Below are 21,604 nucleotides of genomic sequence, written 5' to 3'. Positions count from 1 at the left end.
AACAAGTGTCGCTGACTTGCGAGAAGCCTCGTCACTGTTCTCTGCTCCCGCTGACGACTGGACCTCTGGATTATCCGGAAGATGACGGGTCTTGACCCCAAAACGTCGACAACCCCCTTCCCCCTCACCTGGCGTCACCAATTCCCCTGCCAGATTGTATTCCTTCCCTTCGCCTCACTACTCAACCTGCTTTCTTCCTCCTTCCTTTCCAATCCTCCTGAAAGGGCCCAGCCCAAAACATCAGTTGTTTATTCCCTTCAGTTGGCGCTCCCTGACCTGCTGAGTCCCTCCAACATTTTACACGTATCGCTCAAGATTTCCAGCATCCGCAGAGTCTCTTGTGTTTAGAATTTGAACCTGGTTAAATAAATCTTTATGAATGATCTACGCAGTCATTCTCAGCAGTTTGATAGGATGGTAAAGAAGACCTATGGCATGATTGCCTTTATTCGTTGGGACACTGGGATCAGGGGTCCAGTAATTATGTTGCAGCTGTATAAAACCATCATATCTGGAGTACTGCGTTCAGTCCCGGTTGTCCCATGGTAGGAAGGATGTGCACGCTCTGGAGAGTGCGCAGAAGAGGTTTATCTTCTGGACGAGAGGGAATTTGCTTTATCAAAAGGTTGGACAAACGTGGGTTGTTTTCTCTGAGGTGAGACCTGATAGAGGTTCATAAGAGTATGAGAGGCATTGATAGGCAGTTTCTTTCTCCCAGCATCAAAGCGCGTAATACTATGGCGCATGATTTAAGGTGAGAGGGGCAAGTTTTTTTTTTACACAGTGCCTTGAATGCCCTGCCGGAGATGGGAGTGGAGGCAGATACGATACAGGTACTTAAGAAGCTCTTAGACAGACAAATGAACGTGCATAAACTGGAGGGATAGGGACCTTGTGTAAGCAGAAGGGACTAGTTTAGCTAGGTGTTTACTTAGGTCAGCACAACATTATGGGCCGAAGGGCCTACTCCTGTATTGTACTGTTCCATGTTCTATGAAACTCACTCGTCTCTGGGACAGTCCGGTAGCATACCAACTAGAATAACGTTTTAGAGTACCAGCATTTGGGATTCAATTTTCGGCGCTGCCTGTAAGGAGTTTCTACATTCTCCCCATGACCGCATGGGCTTCCTCCAGGTGCTCCAGCTTCCTCCCACATTCCAAAAGGGTTAGTAAATTGTGGGAATGTTATGTTGGTGCGACACATGGAGGCACTTGAAGGTTTCCCCCAGAAAATCTCACAAACGATGCATTTCACCGCACGTTTCGATGTACATGTAGCAAATAAAGCTAATCTTTAATTGCTGGTACCCATTGTTCAAAAGATGGAACCGACCAGAAGTTCCAGCGCTCCCTCGTGGCCCAGACACCCTTGGCTAAGTCTCAGTCTGGTCACACAGTGACAATGTACAGCTTCCCCACATCATTCCACCTTCGTGCTCTGTCCTTGTTGCAAATAATACTGCTGCCTTGTGGCTCCAGGGACCCTGGTTCAATTCTGACTTTGGGTGTTGTCTGTGCTGTCGGTGACCTTGTGGGTCCCTGATGGCTCCTATCTCCTGCCACAGTACAAAGGCATACTAGTAAGCTGGTTGGCTGATGTAAATTAATGTTGGGTGTTAGTGGGAGAGAAGCTGGCAGGGATACATCAAAATCAGAACCAAATTTATTTTCACTGATATATATCGTAAGGTGTTGTTTTGTGGCAGCTGTAAAGAGAAAGACATAAAAAATTTACTATAGGTTCCAATAGTTAATAAATGCATGGATAGATAGATGGGGGGGAGAGAGAGAGAGGGGGTGCAGGAGAGAGAAATAGTCATATCCCTGTAGTCACCTGTTGACAGTTTGTACTATTAGAGACCTCACTCTGTTTCCTACATCTATGGTCAGAGACTTTCAGTTGAATTAAATTAATTAATTAAAAAATTGAAAAAGTTTATCAAAATTAATGATTTTTAAATGCATCAATTAAAAAAACATGTAAATTCAATAAAATCATTAATATGAAAATGAAGAAAAGCAAAGAAACCTCTCAGCCATAACCTTTTTAATTATCATTGACATATGTTTATCATCTTGAAATATGTTTTGTGGCAGCTGTACAGTTCGAGGCATAAAATATTACTATAAATTACAATAACACAAATAAATTTGCAAAAGAGGAATAATGAGGTCATGTTCATCGACTGTTCAGAGGGAAGAGCTCTTTGGGAATCATTCATTGTGGGTTTTTCAGGCTCCTGTACTTACTTCCCTAACGGTAGCAATGAGAAATGAGCTTGTTGTAAATGCTGATGATGTTCCAGTCGAAGGATGTGAGTGGGAATTAGCATAGTTCTGTTATGTGTCAGTATGTACCTAATGGGCTGAATGGCTTATTCCTATGCTGTTGCAGCTGAGAGTTATACCAGGTGAGTTTTCAGTAGGTGTAGGTAATGTTTTCACCCACTATATATCTGGCTTTCTCTGTTCACCAGCTGTCCATCCTCTCAATCTCCCTAGCAACCGTCTGAAGCACAACCATATTGTTTGCAATTTGCACAAGTGCGTATTGGTTGGAGAGAACCAGCATAGATTTGTTAAAGACAACTCACACTAAACAAGCTGGGAGTATTTTGATGAACTAACAGAGTGGGTTGATGGGTGAAGTGCAGTCATGGTTTACATGAACTTCCAAAAGGCCACAAAATATGTATGTCATGAAAACCAAAGAGTAAAACTGGTTGTAACATGTTCTAGGAACAGAAACAGTGAATGATAATGAAAGGTCATGTATTATACAGGAGGGAAGTACACAGATCACTTCCCCATGGCCGATAGACATACAGTGGTAAGTGTTCAGACAGTTTGCATCACAAACTATTAGGGAGGTGCCAATGCACAGGATCACAAGATGATACAGCTGCAAGGTGGCCACAACCCTCCCCACTGTTGAAGACATCTTCACGAGACAGTGCTTCATGAAGGCGGCATCCATCATGGAAGAACCCTCACCATCCAGAACATGCCCTCTTCTCATCGCTACCATCAGGGGAGAGGTACAGGAACCTGAAGATCCACACTCAACATTTTAGAAACAGCTTCTTGCCCTCTGCCATTAGATTTCTGCGTGATCCATGAACACGACCTTCTTATTCCTTATTTTTGTACTATTTATTTGCTTTATGTCTTTGAACAGTACTGCTGTTGCAAAAGAGAAAACTTAAAGTTATCTAATATTGATGAGCCTGATTCTGAATTTTCTGGTCTCTTACAAGACCATAAGATATAGAAGAAGAATTCGGCCATTTGTCCCATCATGTCTGCTTTGCCATTTGACTATGCCTGATTTTTTTTTCCCCTCTCAAGCCCATTCTTCTGTCTTCTCATAACCCTTGATGCCCTTACTAATTGAGAACCTGCACTTTAAGTATACCTGGTGATTTGGCCTGCACAGCCCTCTGTGACAGTGAATTCCACGGATCACCACCCTCTGGCTAAAGAAATTCCTCCTGATCTCTGTTCTAAGGTGATGTTATTGTATTCTGAGGCCGTGCCCTCTGCTCCTAGACACCCCCACTATCAGAAACATCCTCTCCACACCCATTCTAACTCGGCCTTTCAATATTCGATAGTTTTCAGTGAGATCCCCCCCCCCCCACCCTCATTCTTCTAAACACCAGTGAGCACGGACCCAGAGCTATCCAATGCTCTTTAACCTGCATGCTAACCCTTCCATTCCTGGGATCATTCTCCTGAACCACCTCTGGACTCTCTCCAGTGGCAACACATCCTTTCTTAGATAAAGAATCCTTCTATTCAGAGGCTGAGCCTCTGATCCAAGAGTCTCCCGCTACTGGAAATGTTCTCTCCACGTCCTCGCCACATCCATTCTATCTAGGCCTTTGAGCAATTAATCGTCTTTAAAAACTATCCTTAACGTTTATTAACAAAAAAATCACTGCATTAAATCCATGGTACTCTGATACATAAAATGCAAACCATATCAGCTCATAGCCTAGCAGTAATAAAGATAGCACTAATAACATAATAATAATGCTTGGGCTTTCTCACCATCTTAAATAACACTGGCTGTTGCCCTTACTGCGTTTCTTTCCCCAGCTATGTCACATCTAAGGTCTTTGAGCACCAACTTCCTTCACAAATTCAAGGAAAACAGTTTTAGTATGCATTGAAGGGTACCACATTAACTCAAGTTGTTATTGTTGGTTTGGAGACACTTCCTTCCGACCTTTTACTGCAGTTAACACAGCAAAAAGTGTGTGAATGTGTGACAACACTTAAGGGACAGCTGTCAATCTGAAGGCTTGGCTTCTAGTGTTCATGGAAAAAAATCATATTCTGTAAATAATAACTTCATATTAAAACTTGTTTAGCAAAATCCATACCTTGCTAAATAAATTTCTGGTCATATAAATAATACGTCAAAACAAAAAAATACAGGTTCTGCAAATTTGAAATGAAGGCTAAAAATGCAGGAAGAGCTCAGCAGGTCAGGCAACATCTGCGGAGAGAGGAATAGGGTTAACATTTCAGGTTGAAGATCATTTGTGAGCATTTGACCTGAAATATTGATTTAAAAATCTTCCTCCACGGGTGCTGCCTGACCTGCTGAGTGTTTCTAGAATTTTCTGGTTCTATTATATATACATTTATATAAAACGTATGCTCCTCATTTGCAGAGCTGAGAAATCATTCTAAAATTGAGAGTAATCTTTAGCATCTGTACAGAGAAAGTTTTGATATTTGAGTGGAAATCACTTCTTCTGAGATCGACTTACTGGTTTTCAAAATGAAAAAAAGCCTTAACATTTGAGAATAGGATTTATTTTTATTGTTATATGTAGCGTTTCCTGCAATAAACCAGTTTATTGAGGTGGGTAACTTTTTCAACCGCATTTTATTAGAGAATTCAAAGTTTTACTTAAATTCCTAACTTGTGGCAAAATTATAATGCATGAACCTACACGGAAGTCCATCATTGCAAATGCAACACATCATTCTTGCTTTGAAGTCATCTAAAGGCAAGTGTGCACATACATTTCACTGCATATCTCATACTTCTGTGTATGTGCATTGCAATTTTAAACTGCATTTTGCCTATGTGAGCATTTCTATGCTTAACCAGGACTTTCTGTAAAATGAGGCATAATTATGCTGTGAAGCCAATCAAGGTGTTTCCTGAAAAAAGCAGCAGCCCTTCTCTCATGTCAAATTGTAATGAAAGGGCAAAGAATGTCTTTGTTCATCAGAGAATGCTCCTGTCCTTTGAACATCAAATAGAGTTCCATCTTAAACCTTCAATGGCAGCTGCCTCTCAATGAGAATTTAAAAATATACCTGAAATGTCAGATCAGTTCATCGGCTGCTTAAAAATGTCCCACTGACAAATGGCTTTTCAGTGACGAGCTGATAAAGATTATCTTATTTGTCACACGTGCATCAAAACATACAGTGAAATGCATCACGTGTGCCAAATCAAATCAGTGAGGATTGTGCTGGGGCAGCCTGCACCAACAGAGCATGCCTGTAACTCACTGACCCTAATCCGTACATGTTTGGAACGTGGGAGGAAACCAGAGCTCCCAGAGGAAACCCACATGGAGAACCTACAAACTCCTTACAAGCAGCAGCAGGAATTAAACACTGATCACTTATTACTGGTGCTGTAAAGCAAAGCACTAAACTCTAGTGTACTGTGATGTCACAATCTCATGAAGCACTTCACCCAACCATGATGCAGGTACTCAATACGAAACATCGGCAGTCCCTTTCCCTACACAGATGCTGCCCAACCCTCTGAGATCTTCCAGCTGTTTGATTTTTTGTTTTGCTCCAGATTCCAGCATCTGCAATTTCTTGTGTCTGCATCCATACTGTGGGTAGTGTGAATACGCAATTGTGGCAAATCTTCAGTTCATTTATCTTTAATTTTCTTCTCCTTGTGTCTGTGAATCAGGACATTAACAATCTTGGGAAGTGGGTAAATGGTTCCCCAATAATTCACCAAGAATTAAATTATGGGTTCATGCACACACACCTATCTCATAACATTAAAGACACACACAGTTCTTCTCCCAAAAGCCACTCAATTTCACAATTTCTTGATCTCAGGCGAGTTGTGAAGAGGCTTTCATTTCTAGAGCAGCCCACACAGCCCCAGCACCCTAATGCACAAGTACTCTCAGTGATTGCAGTATGGTGATGCAAGGTTGTGATAATGACAAAATGGTCAAGGAGGATTTATTTATTGTTCTGAGGGACAGATTTTGACCAGGGCACTAATCCTTTCATCAATATTATATCATGGGATCATTGTATAACAGAGCAGTCCACAACCAAAAGTGGCAAGACCTGGACTTACGGTAAACAACTAACTTTGAACCACACACCATTAAAACATAGGAGTAGAATTGTGCTAATTAACCCATCAAGCCTGCTCCAGCATTTGATGATTAATTTATTTTCCTTGTCAACACCATTCTCAATGCCTTCACCCTCTGATCTTTGATGTCCTTACTAACCAGGAGTCTATCAATCTCTTCTTTAAATATACCCAATGATTGGCTTCCACAACCGACTGTGGCAATGAATTCCACAGATTCTAGCTGAAGAAATTCCTCCTCATCTCCATTCTGTTCTGAAGTTTTTCCCTCTGGTCCTAGACACCCTCACGATTGGAAACAGCCTCTTGATCTAGGCCTTTCAAAATTGTATACATTTCAATAAGACTCCCTTCCCCACCCCCCCACCTTTTTCTTTTAAACTCCAGTGAGCATAGGCCCGGAGCCATCAATTGTTCCTCATACATTAATTTTTTCATTCCTGGAATCATTCTCATGAATCTCCTTTTGACCCTCTCCAATGCCAACACATCCTTTCTTAAATAAGGGGCCCAGTACTGCACACAATACTCCAAAGGGGCCTGACCAATACCTTATAAAGCCTTGGTGCCAGGCAATGACAATATCAAACAAGGAAACAACCCGCTCTCACCCTCTCACATTCAGTGGCATTGCTATTCCCCCGACCCCCCCCCCATGTCACTAAATCCCCCACCGTCATCCAATTCCCCACCATCATGTGATCAATTAACCTATGACCCTGTACGCCTTTAGAATGTGGAGGAGCTGGAGCGTCTGGAGGAAAGCCATGCGGTCACGGGCAGAAAGGACAAACTCTCTACAGACTGTGACGGAATTGAACCTGGGCTGCTGGTACTGTAATGGTCTTACACTAACATGCCACCCCAGCAGTGTGATGGAACACTCTCCACTTGCCTGGATGAGTGCGGCTTCAATAAAACTCAAGAACATCAACATAACAGCTTGCTTGATAGACGCGCCATCCACAACCTTTCACTCACTCCACTACTGACACACTGCAGCAGTCTGTACCGTTTACAGGGCGCTCTGCAGCAACTTGCCCAGAGTCCTCAGACAGCATCTTCGAAAGCCACCACTTCTACCAGCTGGAAGGACAAGGGCAGCAAAAGGCCAGGGAACGCCACACCCTGGATATGGCCCTCAAGGTCATAGAGCACAGAAATACCACATCATTATGTACACCAGTCCATCCACTCGTCAGTGCAAATATCTAATTAGCCGATCATGTGGCAGCAACTTAATGCATAAAGGCATACAGACATGGTCAAGAGATTCAGTTGTTGTTCAGACCAGCCCATCAGAATAGGAAAGAAATATGACCGAAGTGACTTTAGTTGTGGAATTACTGTTGGTGCCAGACAGGGTGGTTAGAGTATCTCAGAAACTCTAGAGTTTACAGAGAATGGTGCAAAAAAACAAGCAGTTCTGTGGGAGAACATGCCTTAACGCGAGAGGTCTGACTGGTTCAAGCTGACAGGAAGGCAACAATAACTCAGATAACCATGTGTTACAACAGAGATGTGCAAAAGAGCATCTCTTTATGCTCAACATGTCGACCTTTGAAGTGGACGGGCTTCAGCAGCATAAGACCGTGAACATGCACTCAGTGGTCTTTTTCTAGGTTCAGGAGGCCCTAATACAGTGGCCACTGAGTGTATATTGCTGTTCCTTCACCGCTGCTGGGTCAAAACCCTGGACACCAGTACCTTACACCATTGTGGGTCTGCCCACATCTGCAATGGTTTAAGAAGGTGGCTCGCCACCACCTCTCAGGGGCAGCTAGGGATAGCCAATTAAATGCTGGCTCAGCCTGCAAAGATATCATCCTTTATATGAATAACATAAAAGGGCCCATTACATCAGTAAACCTCAGTTTGATGTTTTGTCTAAATGAGACATCTTTGACAATGCTGCTCCCTATCAGTTGCTGTCTTGGAGATTCAGCCATGATTAGCTTGCTCTTTGGCTCCAGCGGAAATATAAATCAGAACGTGTTGTGAAGTAAACTGTCGGTCATCACAAATTACCGTCTCATACAGTAACTTGCATCCTTTCACTCTACTGCATGTTGCTTGGAATAACTGAATGAATGCAGAATTGTTTTTATCAGCTTCTTGGATAAAGGTGCTAACAGGTTTATTTAGACAGCAGCTCAGTTAGAGAGTTCTCATACTTTGATGCTGAAAACTTACTGTGCAAATTCAACCCCCAGAGGTGTCACAAATAGATGCTACCCTCGTACCATAGACACTACACAGCACTGTGTGAGGAGCTTCTCCAACAAGCAAAGATCCATTATCGCAAACACAAGGGATTCTGCAGATGCTGGAAAGCCAGAGTAACACATACAAAGTGCTGGAGAAACTCAGCAGGTCAGGCAGCATCTAGGGAAAGGCATAAAGAGTCGATGTTCCCGGCTGAGACCTATAATCAGGACTGGAAAGTGGGGGGAGAAATTGGAATAAGAAGGTTGGGGCTATCAGCCCCCAGCTTCTCACTTTATCCACCCCCCCCCCAGTGGGCTTCACCTTCTAGTTTGTACTCCTTCCCCTCCCTCTCCTTATTCTGGCTTCTTCCCCCGCTTTTCTGGTTCTGATGAAGTCTTGGCATAAAACATCAACTGTGTATTCCTTTCCATAGACACAGCCTGACCTACTGAAGTCCTCCAGTGTTTTGTATGTGTTACTCTTACAAAGATTCATTGCTGTAGCTTTGTGTTTGCTTATTGGTAAATGTCACCCATTGGTAAGAATTCACCTCTCTGCTGCTAAATTGGATCTGGATCTGAATCAGAATCAGGTTGATTATCACTGACGTGTGTTGTGAAATCTGGTGTTTTGTGGCAACAGCATAATGCAAGACCTAAAATAAACCATAAATTGCAGTAAGAATTGTATAGATTGTGAGCTGATCTGTCGTCCTGGGGAGCAGGTCAATAGTCCTATAGCACTGGGAGAGAGACTGTTCTTGAGCCTTGTGGTACCTGCTTTCAAGCTTTTCTATATTCTGTTGGATGGGATGGGGGGGGAGTGAGGATTCCAGGATGGGTGGGGTCTTTGACCATGTAGATTGCTTTACCTAGTACAGGCAGAGTCTGTGGAGGGGAGGCTGGTTTCCATGAAGGGCTGAACTGCACTCACAGCTCTCTGTAGTTTCTTGCAGTGTGGATGGAGCAGTTGCCATGCCAAGCCACAATGCTTCTGGATAGGATGTGGTCTGTGGTGCATTGTCAAAAATAGGTGCGGGTCAATGGGGAGAAGTGCTGAATTTCAGAGAAGGTGCAGTGCAGGCAGACAATAAGGTGCAAGGACCATGACAGCATAGACTGAGAGAGCAACACTAGGGACCATTCAATAGCTTTAAAACAGAGGGATGGAAGCTGTCCTTGGGCCTCAATTGTACCTGCCTCAGCTTCTTTCTCTGGCAGCTCATTCCATATAGTCACCACCCTCTGCAGAAGAAGTTGCCCCTCAGGTCGCTTTCCCCTTTGTGGTGAGGGATTTGAGTTGGTGTCTAGGTCGTGAAGTTCATCACTGGTCCACTGACCTGCAAAGCCCACTTATTGACCTGCAAAGTCTCCATTCAGACTATTATTATAAACATTATTATTAAAATGATGTTTAAAAGAAATGATCACATATCCTAGCAAGAATGAAGCAACATTGTTGTTCTGATTATGCACTGAGGATTGTCCACATGCAATCACAGACGGTGACATTTCCAACTCGTCTTAGTGAGTATTTGTTATGCAGTTTTCAGTACGCATGTAACGTCACTGCTCTGTGAAATGCGTCTGACCATCTGTGTTTCATCACACTGCATTTACGCAAAGTTCTATATATATACACACACACACACACACACACACACACACACTCACTCCTGAGGCCCGCCCTCCCTCCTGCACCAACTCCTTCTTATCTTATAGGCATCCGTTAGTCTCGTGAGGCCATGGATTTGCACCTTGGAAGGTTTCCAGGGCGCAGGCCTGGGGAAGATTTATGGAAGACCGGCAGTTGCCCATGCTGCAAGTCTCCCCTCTCCATGACACCGATGTTGTCCAAGGAAAGGGCATTAGGACTCATACAGCTTGGCACCGGTGTCGTCACAGGGCAATGTGTGATTAAGTGCCTTGCTCAAGGACACACACGCTGCCTCAGCCAAGGCTCGAACTAGCAACCCTCAGATCACTAGATGAACGCCTTAACCACTTGGCCATGCGCCAACTCCTTAGCCACCTGTTAAGCTGTATGATCTTCCTATTTCTGGTCTCACTATCGTGGCATGGGAGACAATCCTGGAGGATCTGTCCTTTAACTTGGCACCTAAGTCCCCGAAGCTCGCTTTGCAGGACCTCATCGCCCATACTACCTAAATCATTGGTATCAACGTGGCCCACGACCTCTGACTGCTGACCCCCTCCCTTTAGAATGCTGTGAACTTGATCTGAGATGTCCTGGCACCCGGGAGGCAACATACAATCTGGAAATCGCATTCTCGCCCAAAGAACCTCCTTTCTGTTTCCCTAATCAATGAATCCCCTATTACTACAGCTTGCCTCTTCTCCCCTCTTCCCTTCTGAGCCACAGAGTCGGACTCAGTGCCAGAGACCTGCTCACTGTGGCTCCTCCCTGGTAAAATGTCTTCCCTACCCCCAGCAGCATCCAAAGCAGTGTACTTATTATTGAGGGCAAGGGCACAGGGTACTTTGCACTGGCTGCCTATTGCCTTTCCCTCTCCGGACAATCACTCAGGTACCTGCCTCCTGCAACTTGGGGGGTGACTACTTCCCTGTAGCTCCTATCTATCACCTCTTCATTTTCCCTTATGAAGGGAAGATCATCCAGCTGCTATTCTGGTTCCTTAATATAACCTCTAAGCAGTTGCTGCTTGGTGCACTTCATGTAGATGTAGTTAACAGGGAGAATGGAGATCTCTCTAAGTACCCACATCCCACATAGGGAACATATTACTAACTCTGGACCCATTCTCAACACACCAGGTATGTACTAACAAAAAAAAGCTTACCTGAAGCCCACGTCTGTTCTTGCTCAAGCCTGTTCTCCCTGAGGCCTGTTGCGTCAAACCCAGAACACTCTAACACTGCCCCACTCACACACTGGCTGCTCTGCTTACACCTCTTTACTTTCTTTCTTTTGGCTCAAACAATGACTCACTCCCAACAAGACGTGCAGTTTTCAAATGGCTCCTGCCCTACAAGATGTCGCTGTCTCATTCGCTAGTCCAAACAGTGATCGAGGCAGACACAGCAGTGATGTTTAAGAAGCTTTTTGGCTGACCCATGAATACGCAGGGAATCAAGGGATATGGATCACTTGCAGGCAGAAGAGATTAGTTTGATTTGATATCATGGTCAGCACAGATGTTGTGGACTGAATGTCCTGTCCTATGCAATACTGTTCCCTTTTCTATGTTCTAAGTGTTCCTCTTCTTGTTCATTCACAAGGTCTGACGGTGAAGATCGCTGAAATGTCTCCCTTCCTCCGCATCGGTTTCTCCAGTTTTGACATCGGACCCCCACAGCCAGCAGAAGACATCCAGAACCCTTACTGTGCAGTGATTGTGAAAGAAACAGTGGACACGGGTAGGAATCTCCTTTCCTCCACTCACACTGAATCATCACCACGCAGTTGTTTTCAAACGCAGTGGCATGGTAGCATAGCAGAGGGCTTAATCCTATTACAGTGTGAGCGACACAGGTTCAAATCCCGCCGCCATCTTTGTTCATTCTCCCCGTGACCCCGTGGGTTTCCTCTGGGTGCTTCAGTTTCCTTGCACAAAGACGTACGAGTTAATAACTTAGTCAAAGATAAAGATTATCTTTATTTATCACATATACATTGAAACATCGAAACATACACTGAGATCTGTGGGGGAAAAGCCTTGTTAACGAGAGAGGTGAGAGGAGAATGGTCAGACTAGTTCAAGCTGACAGGAAGGCAACAGGAACTCCAGTAACCAACAGTGTTGTGCAGAAGAGCATCTCTAGATGCACAACACGCCGAACTTTGAGGTGGATGGGCTGCAGCAGCAGAAGACCAGACTGGGTTCCACCCTAGTACCTAATTAAGTGGCCACCAAGTGTACAGTGAAGTGCATCGTTTGCGTCAACAGCAAACACATTTTGAAGACGTGCTGGGGGTAGCCCACAGGTATGGCCGTGCATCCAGTTCTAGCATTGCATGCCTGCAGTTTACTAACCCTAACCCATATGTCTTTGGTATGTGGGAGGAAACTAACCCAGAACATACTGTACAAGCTCCTTACTCACAGAGGCAGAATTGAATTGCGATTGCAGAAATTGTGAACTGTTGTGCTAACAACTACGATACTGTAACTGGCCACAATGGGTGTAATTGGGCAGCTCAGGCTCATTGGGCCAGAAAGGCCCGTTACAGTGCTCTATCTCGAAATAAAATAAACAAATAAAAATTAAGCACTGAAATGGGTATCCATGAAATTCGTGGTATCCCCACTCTTGGTACCTTGCTTAGAATAGCTATAGAAAAAGCACTCTTTCTTATCAGAGGCCACTTCTAAATGCCAGCTGCCATGTTTGCACCAGTGGAGATCCTCAAAGTGTCCCTGCCCAATCAGTTGCCATGGCAACCTCTTTGGACCCATTATTTTCTCCACGATGGGATTGTTCCTGGAATCCCTCAGGACCACACTTGGCAAAGTGACCTGAAAATTGTTTTATTATTGTCACATGTACTGCCGTAGACTGAAAAGCTCTGTTTTGGCGTGCCATCCGGGCTCATCATCTCAAAGCAACAGTATTTTGAGGTAACACAAAAAAAAAACAATAACAGAATGCAGAATGAAGTGTAGGTAGACAATAGGGTACAAGGCCATGTCAAGGTAGAGAGAGAGAGAGAGATATTGAGTGTTCGCCTTCATCGTACTAGAGGTTCATTCAAGTCACTGATAACAGTGGGATTGAAGTTCATCTTGAGCCTGGTGCTCTGAGAACTCAAGCTTTTGTGTCTTCTGCCTGATGAAAGGAGGTAGAAGAGAGAATGTCCAGAGTGGGAGGTTTGGTTGGCAACCGGAGACTAGTGATGTTCCCCAGGGCTGTGTGCTGGGTCTGCTACTTTTCACATTATGTTAATAATCTGGGTAATGGAATTGATGGCTTTGTGGACAAGTTTGTGGATAGTACAAAGACAGGTAGCACTGGGGAAGCAGGGAGTCTACAGAAGGATTTGGAGAATGGATAAATAAGTGGCAGATGGAATATGGTGTAGGGAAATGTACGGTCATGCACTTTGAAAGAAGGAATGAAGCCGTAGAGTATTTTCTAAATGGGGAGCAAATTTAGTGTAAGATTCCCTAAAGGTTAATTTGCAGGTTGAGTCATTAGTAAAGGAATGTTTAGCATTCATTTTGAGAGGACTAGAATACAAGAGCAAGGATGTAATGCTGAAGCTTTATCAGGCATTGGTCAGACTCTACTTGGAGTATTGTGAGCAGCTTTAAGCCCCATATCTAAGCATTTGCTGGCATTGGAGAGAGTCCAGAGGAGATTCACGAGAATGATCCCAGGAATGACGAGGTTAACATATGAGGAGTGTTTGATGCCTCTGAGTCTGTACTTGCTGGAGTTTAGAAGAATGAGGGGGGATTTCATTTGAAATCTACTGAATATTGTAAAGCTAGATAGAGTGGACATAGAGAGGATTTTTCCAATAGTAGAAGGGAGATACAGCTTCAGAGTACAAAGCCGTCCATTTAGAACGGAGATGAGGAATTTCTTTACCCAGAGGTTGTTGTATCTCTGGAATTCATTACCATAGATGGCTGTGGGAGCTAATGTAGTGTAGTTTTAAAGTGGAGCATGATAGATTCTTAATAAGGGCATCAAAGGTTACAGGGAGAATAGGGTTGAGAGGAAAAATAAATCAATCATGATCGAATGGTGGAGCAGACTTAATGGGCTGAATGGCCTAATTCTGCCTCTATGTCTTATGGTCTCGTTATGTTGTATATTTTCTCGAGGCAAAGGAAGTGCATGGAGGGGAGGCCTCCGTCAAAGCAAACATTTCTTTCCTTTCGGAAGGATTATACTTTGCAAACAAAATAAGATGTCTCTCTTTATTGCATCTTCATTACTGAGGCCTGACATGGCCATTCTGTCAGAAACCTCAAAGCAGGTAGTCATGGTAGAGCTGACAGTGTCTTGGGAAGACTGGATTGAGGAGGTGTTAGAGTGTAAGAAGGCCTAATACCAGGGGCTGGTAGTGCAGTTCCAGAGGCGGGTGGAGCTTATAGAGGTGGGGTGTAGTAGTTGCTGCAGAGCCTACTCTCTCCTTGGCTGGAGAGGGGCTGTAAAGAGAAGAGCCATCAGAACAATCGCAGAGGCTGCTGAGCATGACTCCAGATGGCTATGGGTCAACAGGTGTGATCACCTGGGTGAGGGGGTCTGCTGTTGAAAGACCTGAAAGACCTGAAACACCCGATGACCCCAGCTTAATTCACTGATGTGTCCCAGCGCATCCTGGGATACATCTCAGCATCAATTATTCCAAAGATTTTGCCAAAAATACAATAATTTATATTCTTTCAAAAGCATTGATACTATTCAAGAATAGTATGTATAAAAAATAAATAAATAAATTTCTCATTAGGAAGCTGTAAGTAACGTAATAAGTCACACAGCATGTGATAACCAAAGCTGCCATCATCTCCTGTGAAATATTCACCCTTCCTGCATCTCCGTGATTTTACTTCGGTTCATGTTTGGAGCTGAACTGTTCACCTTTCAGTGGGTGTTTGTTATTTTTTTCAATAAGCCACGCAGCAAAGTCTGTTCTTTGAGGCACTTAACCCGTAGGAGTAGAGGATCTAGAAACAGGAGTTGCAGCACCTGTGAAAATTCAAAACTTCAATAAGACCATGGCTAATAATTATCACCACTGCGTCACTCTCCTTCACAAACCCCATATCCTTTGATCCCCTTTAATATTGAAACCTCTGTCAGTCTCCATCTTCAATGTGCTCGTAAACTGGAAAGTTACATCAAGTGTGGTGAAGGAGACATGCTAGCTTTCATCAGTTGGGGCGTTGAGTATAAGAATTAAAGTGTTATGCTGCAGTTGTACAAGATATTCTATATCATTTTTATTATACCTGTTTTCAATTATGTACTTTTCTTTATTGACGTACACATAGGGGTCACTTTATTAGGTACACTTTGTTAATGCAAATATCTAATCAGCCAGTCACATAGCAGGAACTCTGTGCATAAAAACGTGCAGGCATGCTCGAGGGGTTAATTTGTTGTTTATACCAGATATCAGAATGGGGGAAGAAGTGTGAACGAAGTGACTTTGACTGTGGACTGGTTGGTGCCGGACGTGGTGGTTTGAGTATCTCAGAAACTGCTGAACCCTTAGGATTTTCACTCACAACAAACCCTAGGGTTTACAGAGGACTGTGTGAAAAATAAAAAGCATCCAGTGAGTGACAGTTCTGTGGGGGGGGGGGAGTGCCTTGTTAATGAGAAAGTTCAGGGGAGAATAATCAGATTGGTTCAAGCTGACAGGAAGGTGACAATCAATTCAAATAATCAAGTGTAACAACAGTGGTGTGCGGAAGAGCAACTCTGAATGAACAACACGTTGAGCCTTGAAGTGGATGGACTACAGCATAGAAGACCACAGACATACACTCAGTGATCCCTTTATTAGGTATGGGAGATACCTCATAAAATGGCCACTGCGTGTAAGTTTAAGGTTGAACTGATGGCATATTAATTTGAGATGGGGTGTTCTTGATACAGTGAAGTCTTGAATTCACTGCAAAGCAGTAGTTTTCTGCCTCTGGTGCTCCTCCCTCTCTTCTTTCTTTCATGGCCTTCTGTCCTCTCCTATTAGATTCTCCCTTCCCTAGTCGTGTATCTCTCACCAATCAACTTCCCAGCTCTTTACTTCACCCCCCCGCCGCAGTTTTGCTGAACGCCTTGTGTTTCTCTCCTCTCCTCCCACCTTTTAAATCTACTCCTCATTTTTTTTCTCTCTAGTCCTGCTGAAGCATCTCAGCCTGAAACGTCGATTGTATTCTTTTCCACAGATGCTGCCGGGCCCGCTGAGATCCTCCAGCATTTTATGGGTGTTGCTTGGATTTCCAGCATATAGAGATTTTCTCTTGTTATCTAAATGTGCTATTTTATTGAGTTAATAAATTATTAGATATCAGTGTGCAAAAACAGAACACCACGTTAGCCCAGAAGCTCAGAATCAGGTTCATTATCTCTGATATAAGTTATTTGTTGTTTTGTGGTAGCTGTAAAGTGCAAGAGGCTCTTTGAGGTTGGTAGAGCTGGGGATGGTGGTGAGGATAAGCTCCCTCATCCTATTAAATGCTCCAAATGTCATGAGTCTCAAATAGCCTCTGACAACCAAGTCCAGCTCCTTGCCTTCGTGTGTGGCTTTGCTACTAAGCCCAGTGGAGCTGTTTCTACTAATAGGAAAAGGGGCAAAGGTGGGTCACTGGTGCCTTAAAACCAGTAACTTCAGGCGGGTGCGGTTCATCAGCCATGTTTGACAGCTCGTCTAGGAGAAAGAAAAATCTTGATCTCAAACCTCTGCTGCCTCTTAGCTATACCCACTCACGGGGAAGGCTTCGGGATTAAACCCCAAGGGAAAAATCTGAAGCTGGAGTCCCAAAGGCAGTCCTACGCTGAGTGGCAACTCCTGCAACACCACAGGTGCCAAACTGTGTTGGGCTGTGCCGTTCCTGCGTGGAGAGGGGGATCCTGTTGCACGAGCAACAGCCTGCTCTCCATATTGTACATTACATAGGCAGCCAGGGCACAATATCCATACTCAACCCTGACCAAAGCTGGGCCTCAACGGTACAAGAAATTTTTAAAAAATTGCTGTAAGTTACAATAAATGGTGCTAAAGAGAAATACACACGTTTGAGTTCATGGACAGATCAGAATGCTGATGGCGGAGGGGAAGACACTATTCTCCTGATGAGAGTAATGAGCAGAGGGCATCTCCCAGATGGTGAGAGTCCTTGATGATGGATGCTGACCTCTCGAGCCATCACCTTTTAAAGATAGATAATTTATTGATCCCAAAGGAAATTACATATCACAGTTGCATTGCAAGTGCACAGTTATACAAATATTAGAAGAGAAGTAAGAAAGAATAAAAAATAAGTTATTTCAACGGTCTAACATTCCAGCCTATAGGTCGACTCATTATAGAGCCTAACGGCTGAGGGTAAGAATGACCTCGTATCCCCGTATCGCACTCTATGGAACAACGAAGTTGTCTTAGTCTGTTACTAAAAGTGCTCCTCTGTTCAGCCAAGGTGGCATGCAGAGGGTGAGAAACATTGTCCAGAACTGCCAGAATTTTGCGGTAGAGTCCTTTGTTCTACCACAGCCTCCAGAGTGTCCAGTTTGACTCCTGTAACAGAGCCAGCCTTTCCAATCAGTTTTTTGAGCCTGTTGGCATCACCCGTGTTGATACCATTACCAAAGCATACCTCTGCATAGAAGATCATACTGGCGACAACAGACTGGCAGAACAGGTGAAGGAGAGGCGTGTATACTCCAAAGGGCCTCAGTCTCCTCAGGAAGTAGAGGCAACTCTGGCCCTTCTTCTGCACAGCCTCTGTGTTGGTGCTCCACTCAATTCTGTCGTCCAGCTGCACCCACAGGTGCTTGTAGGTCCACATCGCATCCACATCCTCACCATCAGTAGTAACAGTGAGCAGTGCAGGCTTAATCTTCCTGAAGTCCATCACCATCTCCTTTGTCTTACTGATGCTGACCTGCGGATGGTTCAGCTTGCGCCATTTGGCAAAGTCCTCCACCAGGGTCCTGTATTCATCCTCCCATCCTCTCTTTATACACCCAACTATTGCTGAGTCATCAGAGAATTTCTACAGAATACATGACTCAGTGTTATATCTAAACTCCGAAGTATACAGGGCAAGTAGGAAGGGAGCCAGTACAGTCCCCTGTGGGGCCCCAGTGCAGCTTATAGCAATGTCTGACACACAGCTCTGAAGCCGTATAAACTGTGGTCTGTCAAGACAGGAAGTCCATTATCCAGGGTACAGTGGAAGTGCCAACCTGCATTGAAGGGAGCTTCTCCTCCAGCAATGAGGGCTGTATGGTATTGAAGGCACTTGAGAAATCAAAAAACATGATCTTCACAGTCGTCCTTGGAGGGGAGGATTGTGCCCATGATGGAGTGGGGAGGGTTGTGCCCGTGATGGAGTGGTTGAGTCTACAACACTCTGCAGCCGTGCATTGGCATCACCATACCAGGCAGTCAGTCAGGATGTTCCCCGCAGTACATCTGTGGAGATTTAGGGACATACCAAATCTCCCCAAACTCCTAATGAAGTTTAGGCGATCTAATTCGCTGCTGTACACCCCCTTGCTGCCATATGAGATTCTGCCAAGAGCAGTGACGTCGTCAGCAAATTTATAGGTGGTGCTTGAGCTGTGTCTGGCCACACTGTCATGTGTATGAGAGAGTAGAGTAGTTAGCTAATCTAAAACAGAGAATCGGGAAATAGTAGGGGAAAGGGAAATGGAGATAACATTTCAGGTTGAAGGCAGTATGGCTTTTACTTTAGATTTCACACAATCTGAGGTTTTATTTCCATGTTTGCCCAAAAGTTTCCTTCTGTTTAGTAACAAAACCATCCATGCTTCTAAACTTCATGTATTTCGGCAAAAATGTAGATGGTACTGATGTAACTAATTAGGGTATTCAGTGCAAGTGCCCCGGGAATTAATCTCTGGGCCATTAAACCAGTGCAGAAAATATTCCATCGTTATTTAGTGAATTTTTTTTCAGTTTTGGTGAATTAAGCACCAGGACTTACAGCCTAATTGCGACACTTGTATGGATGAAAGTTTGCTGAAAACACATTTCTCCCACATGCTTCTTGCCCCACCCATTCACCATCCCCTCCACACAGTCTGAAAATGACAGCCAATTCATTTGGAAAAAAAAACCAGCAGTTCCTATAATTAATCCCTCACAAACCACATCCTCTTGTCCAACTTCCGAGCAAACTCCATCCTGCCAGTTCCCCTAAGTATCTAGGGCAGCCAGGACAATATTAATGGTGAAGTACCTTTTTGTTCAAAGCTCAAAATAAATTTATTATCAAAGTCACCATTTACAACCCTGAGATTCATTTTCTTGTGGGCATACTCAATAAATCCATAATAGAATAATAACCATAACAGAGTCAGTGAAAGACTGCACCAACACGGGCATTCAACCAGTGTGCAAAAGACAACAAACTCTGCAAATACAAATAATAATAATAATAATAATAAAAAATAAATAAGCAATAAGTATTAAGATCATGAGATGAAGAGTCCTTGAAAGCAGGCCCATCGGTTGTGGGACCATTTCAATGATGGGGCAAGTAAAGTTGGGTGAAGTTATCCCCCTTGCTTCAAGAGCCTGATGGTCGAGGGGTAATAACTCTTCCAGAACCTGGTGGTGTGAGCCCTGAGGCTGCTGTATCTTTTTCTGGATGGCAGCAGCGTGAAAAGATCATGGCCTGGGTGGTGGGAGTCCCTGATAATGGATGCTGCTCTCCTGCAGATGTGATCCGTGATGGGGAGGGCTTTACCCATGATGGAATGGACTATATCCGTTACTTTTTGTAGGACTTTCTATTCAAGGGTATTGGCGTTTCCATACCTGGCTGTGATGTAGCCAGTCAATATACTCTCCTTTATACATCTATAGAAGTTTGTCAAAGTTTTAGATGTCATGCCAATTCTCCTAAGGAAGTAAAGGTGCTACTGTGCTTCTTTCGTAATTGCATTTGTATGCTGAGCTCAGGACGTGTCCTCTGAAATGATAACACCAAGGAATTTAAAGCTGTTGACCAGTTCCATCTCTGACACACCTCCAATGAGGACTGGCTTATAGACCTTTGGTTTCCTTCTCCTGAAGGCTCCTTGGTCTTGCTGACATTGAGTGAGAGGTTGTTGCTGTGGTAACACACAGCCAGATTTTCAGTCTCCCTCCTGTATGCTGATTCGGCCAAATGGAGGCTCTGTCTGCCTGCATTTTATCACTTACCTGCCGCTATCTCCCAGCTCTGCCCACTTGATCTTGGTTCCAAAATGCTTTCAAGTCAACACTCAGTGGCCTGTTTATTTGGTACACCCCTCACTGGCGCTGCAAAGCTTTGCACTAACTCCTACGCCACCGTGCTGACCCAGTGCACGGTTTTGCGTCAAAAGACCAGCACAGTCTAAAGAAGTGCTGGGGGCAGCCAGCAAGTGTCACCTCACTTCCAATGTCAGTGTCATAATAGTATGCCCACAACTCATTAACCCTCACACTAACCATACGTCTTTGGAATGCGGGAGGAAACAGGAGCCCCCGGGGGAACCCAATGCGGTCATTGGGAACTCATATAAATTTCTTCAGAGGCAGCGGCGAGAATCGAAGCCTGACCGGCGATCGCTGGTGCTGTAAAGCTTTACACTAACTGCTACACTATCTTTTTGCTCCTATGGAGCTGGAGAGAATAGAGAGGAGATTTACCAGCATGTTGCTTGAATCGGAGCCGTTTAATTTTTTTTTAAAAAAGGACCAGGTAGGCGAGGTATGTTTCCCTGGAATGGAAGAGACTGAAGAGTGATCTGATGGAAGTATATACAACTATAAAGGGGATGGATGGGGTAGATAGTAAAATGCTAGTTCTCATGGTAGGAGTATCTAATGAAAGAGGCAAAGATTTGTTGAGTAGGAGGCTTATAAAGGATCTGAAGGGGAGCTTTTTCCACAGTGGTATGAGTCTGAAAACAGCAAGACCATGTATTTGTACTGTTGGGTCACTCTGTACTGAAACACTGCCCAGAGCCTTCCTGTTCATTTTGATAAGCCAGTAACGCAGGGGGCAGAAGCTGTCCATGAGCCTGCTGGTAAGTGCTTTCAAAATTTTGTATCTACTGATCAATGTGAGAGGAAAGAAGAGGGAATATCCAGGGTGGGTGAGGTCTTTGATTATGTTCAAGCAAGAGAAAAAAAACCTGCAGATGTTGGAAATCCGAGCACACACACAAAATGCTGGAGGAACTCAGCAGGTCAGGCAGCATCTATGGGGGAGAAAAAGCACAGTCGATGTTTTGGCCCTGCTGTGTGTGTGTGTGTGTGTGTTGCTTTGATTATGTTGGTCGTTTTACAGAAG

The 21,604-nt window shown here is 44.1% G+C and overlaps 1 protein-coding gene across 2 annotated transcripts in view; it reads left to right on the top strand.

The window, feature by feature from the left end:
• prkcq (protein kinase C, theta) overlaps positions 1–21,604 on the top strand; it is a 130,956-nt gene that overhangs the window by 41,840 nt on the left and 67,512 nt on the right. For both annotated transcript variants that reach the window (XM_072240951.1, XM_072240952.1), the window contains exon 2: positions 11,856–11,993. In XM_072240951.1, the coding sequence (XP_072097052.1) occupies positions 11,879–11,993 (115 nt within the window). In that variant the 5' untranslated portion in view covers positions 11,856–11,878. The remainder of the gene's footprint in view (positions 1–11,855; positions 11,994–21,604) is intronic.

This window comes from Mobula birostris, chromosome 23 (genome assembly GCF_030028105.1).
Source record: "Mobula birostris isolate sMobBir1 chromosome 23, sMobBir1.hap1, whole genome shotgun sequence".
Taxonomy (NCBI): domain Eukaryota; kingdom Metazoa; phylum Chordata; class Chondrichthyes; order Myliobatiformes; family Myliobatidae; genus Mobula; species Mobula birostris.
The sequence above is the reverse complement of the archived record's forward strand: the minus strand, read 5'-3'. Positions and strand labels throughout refer to the sequence as shown.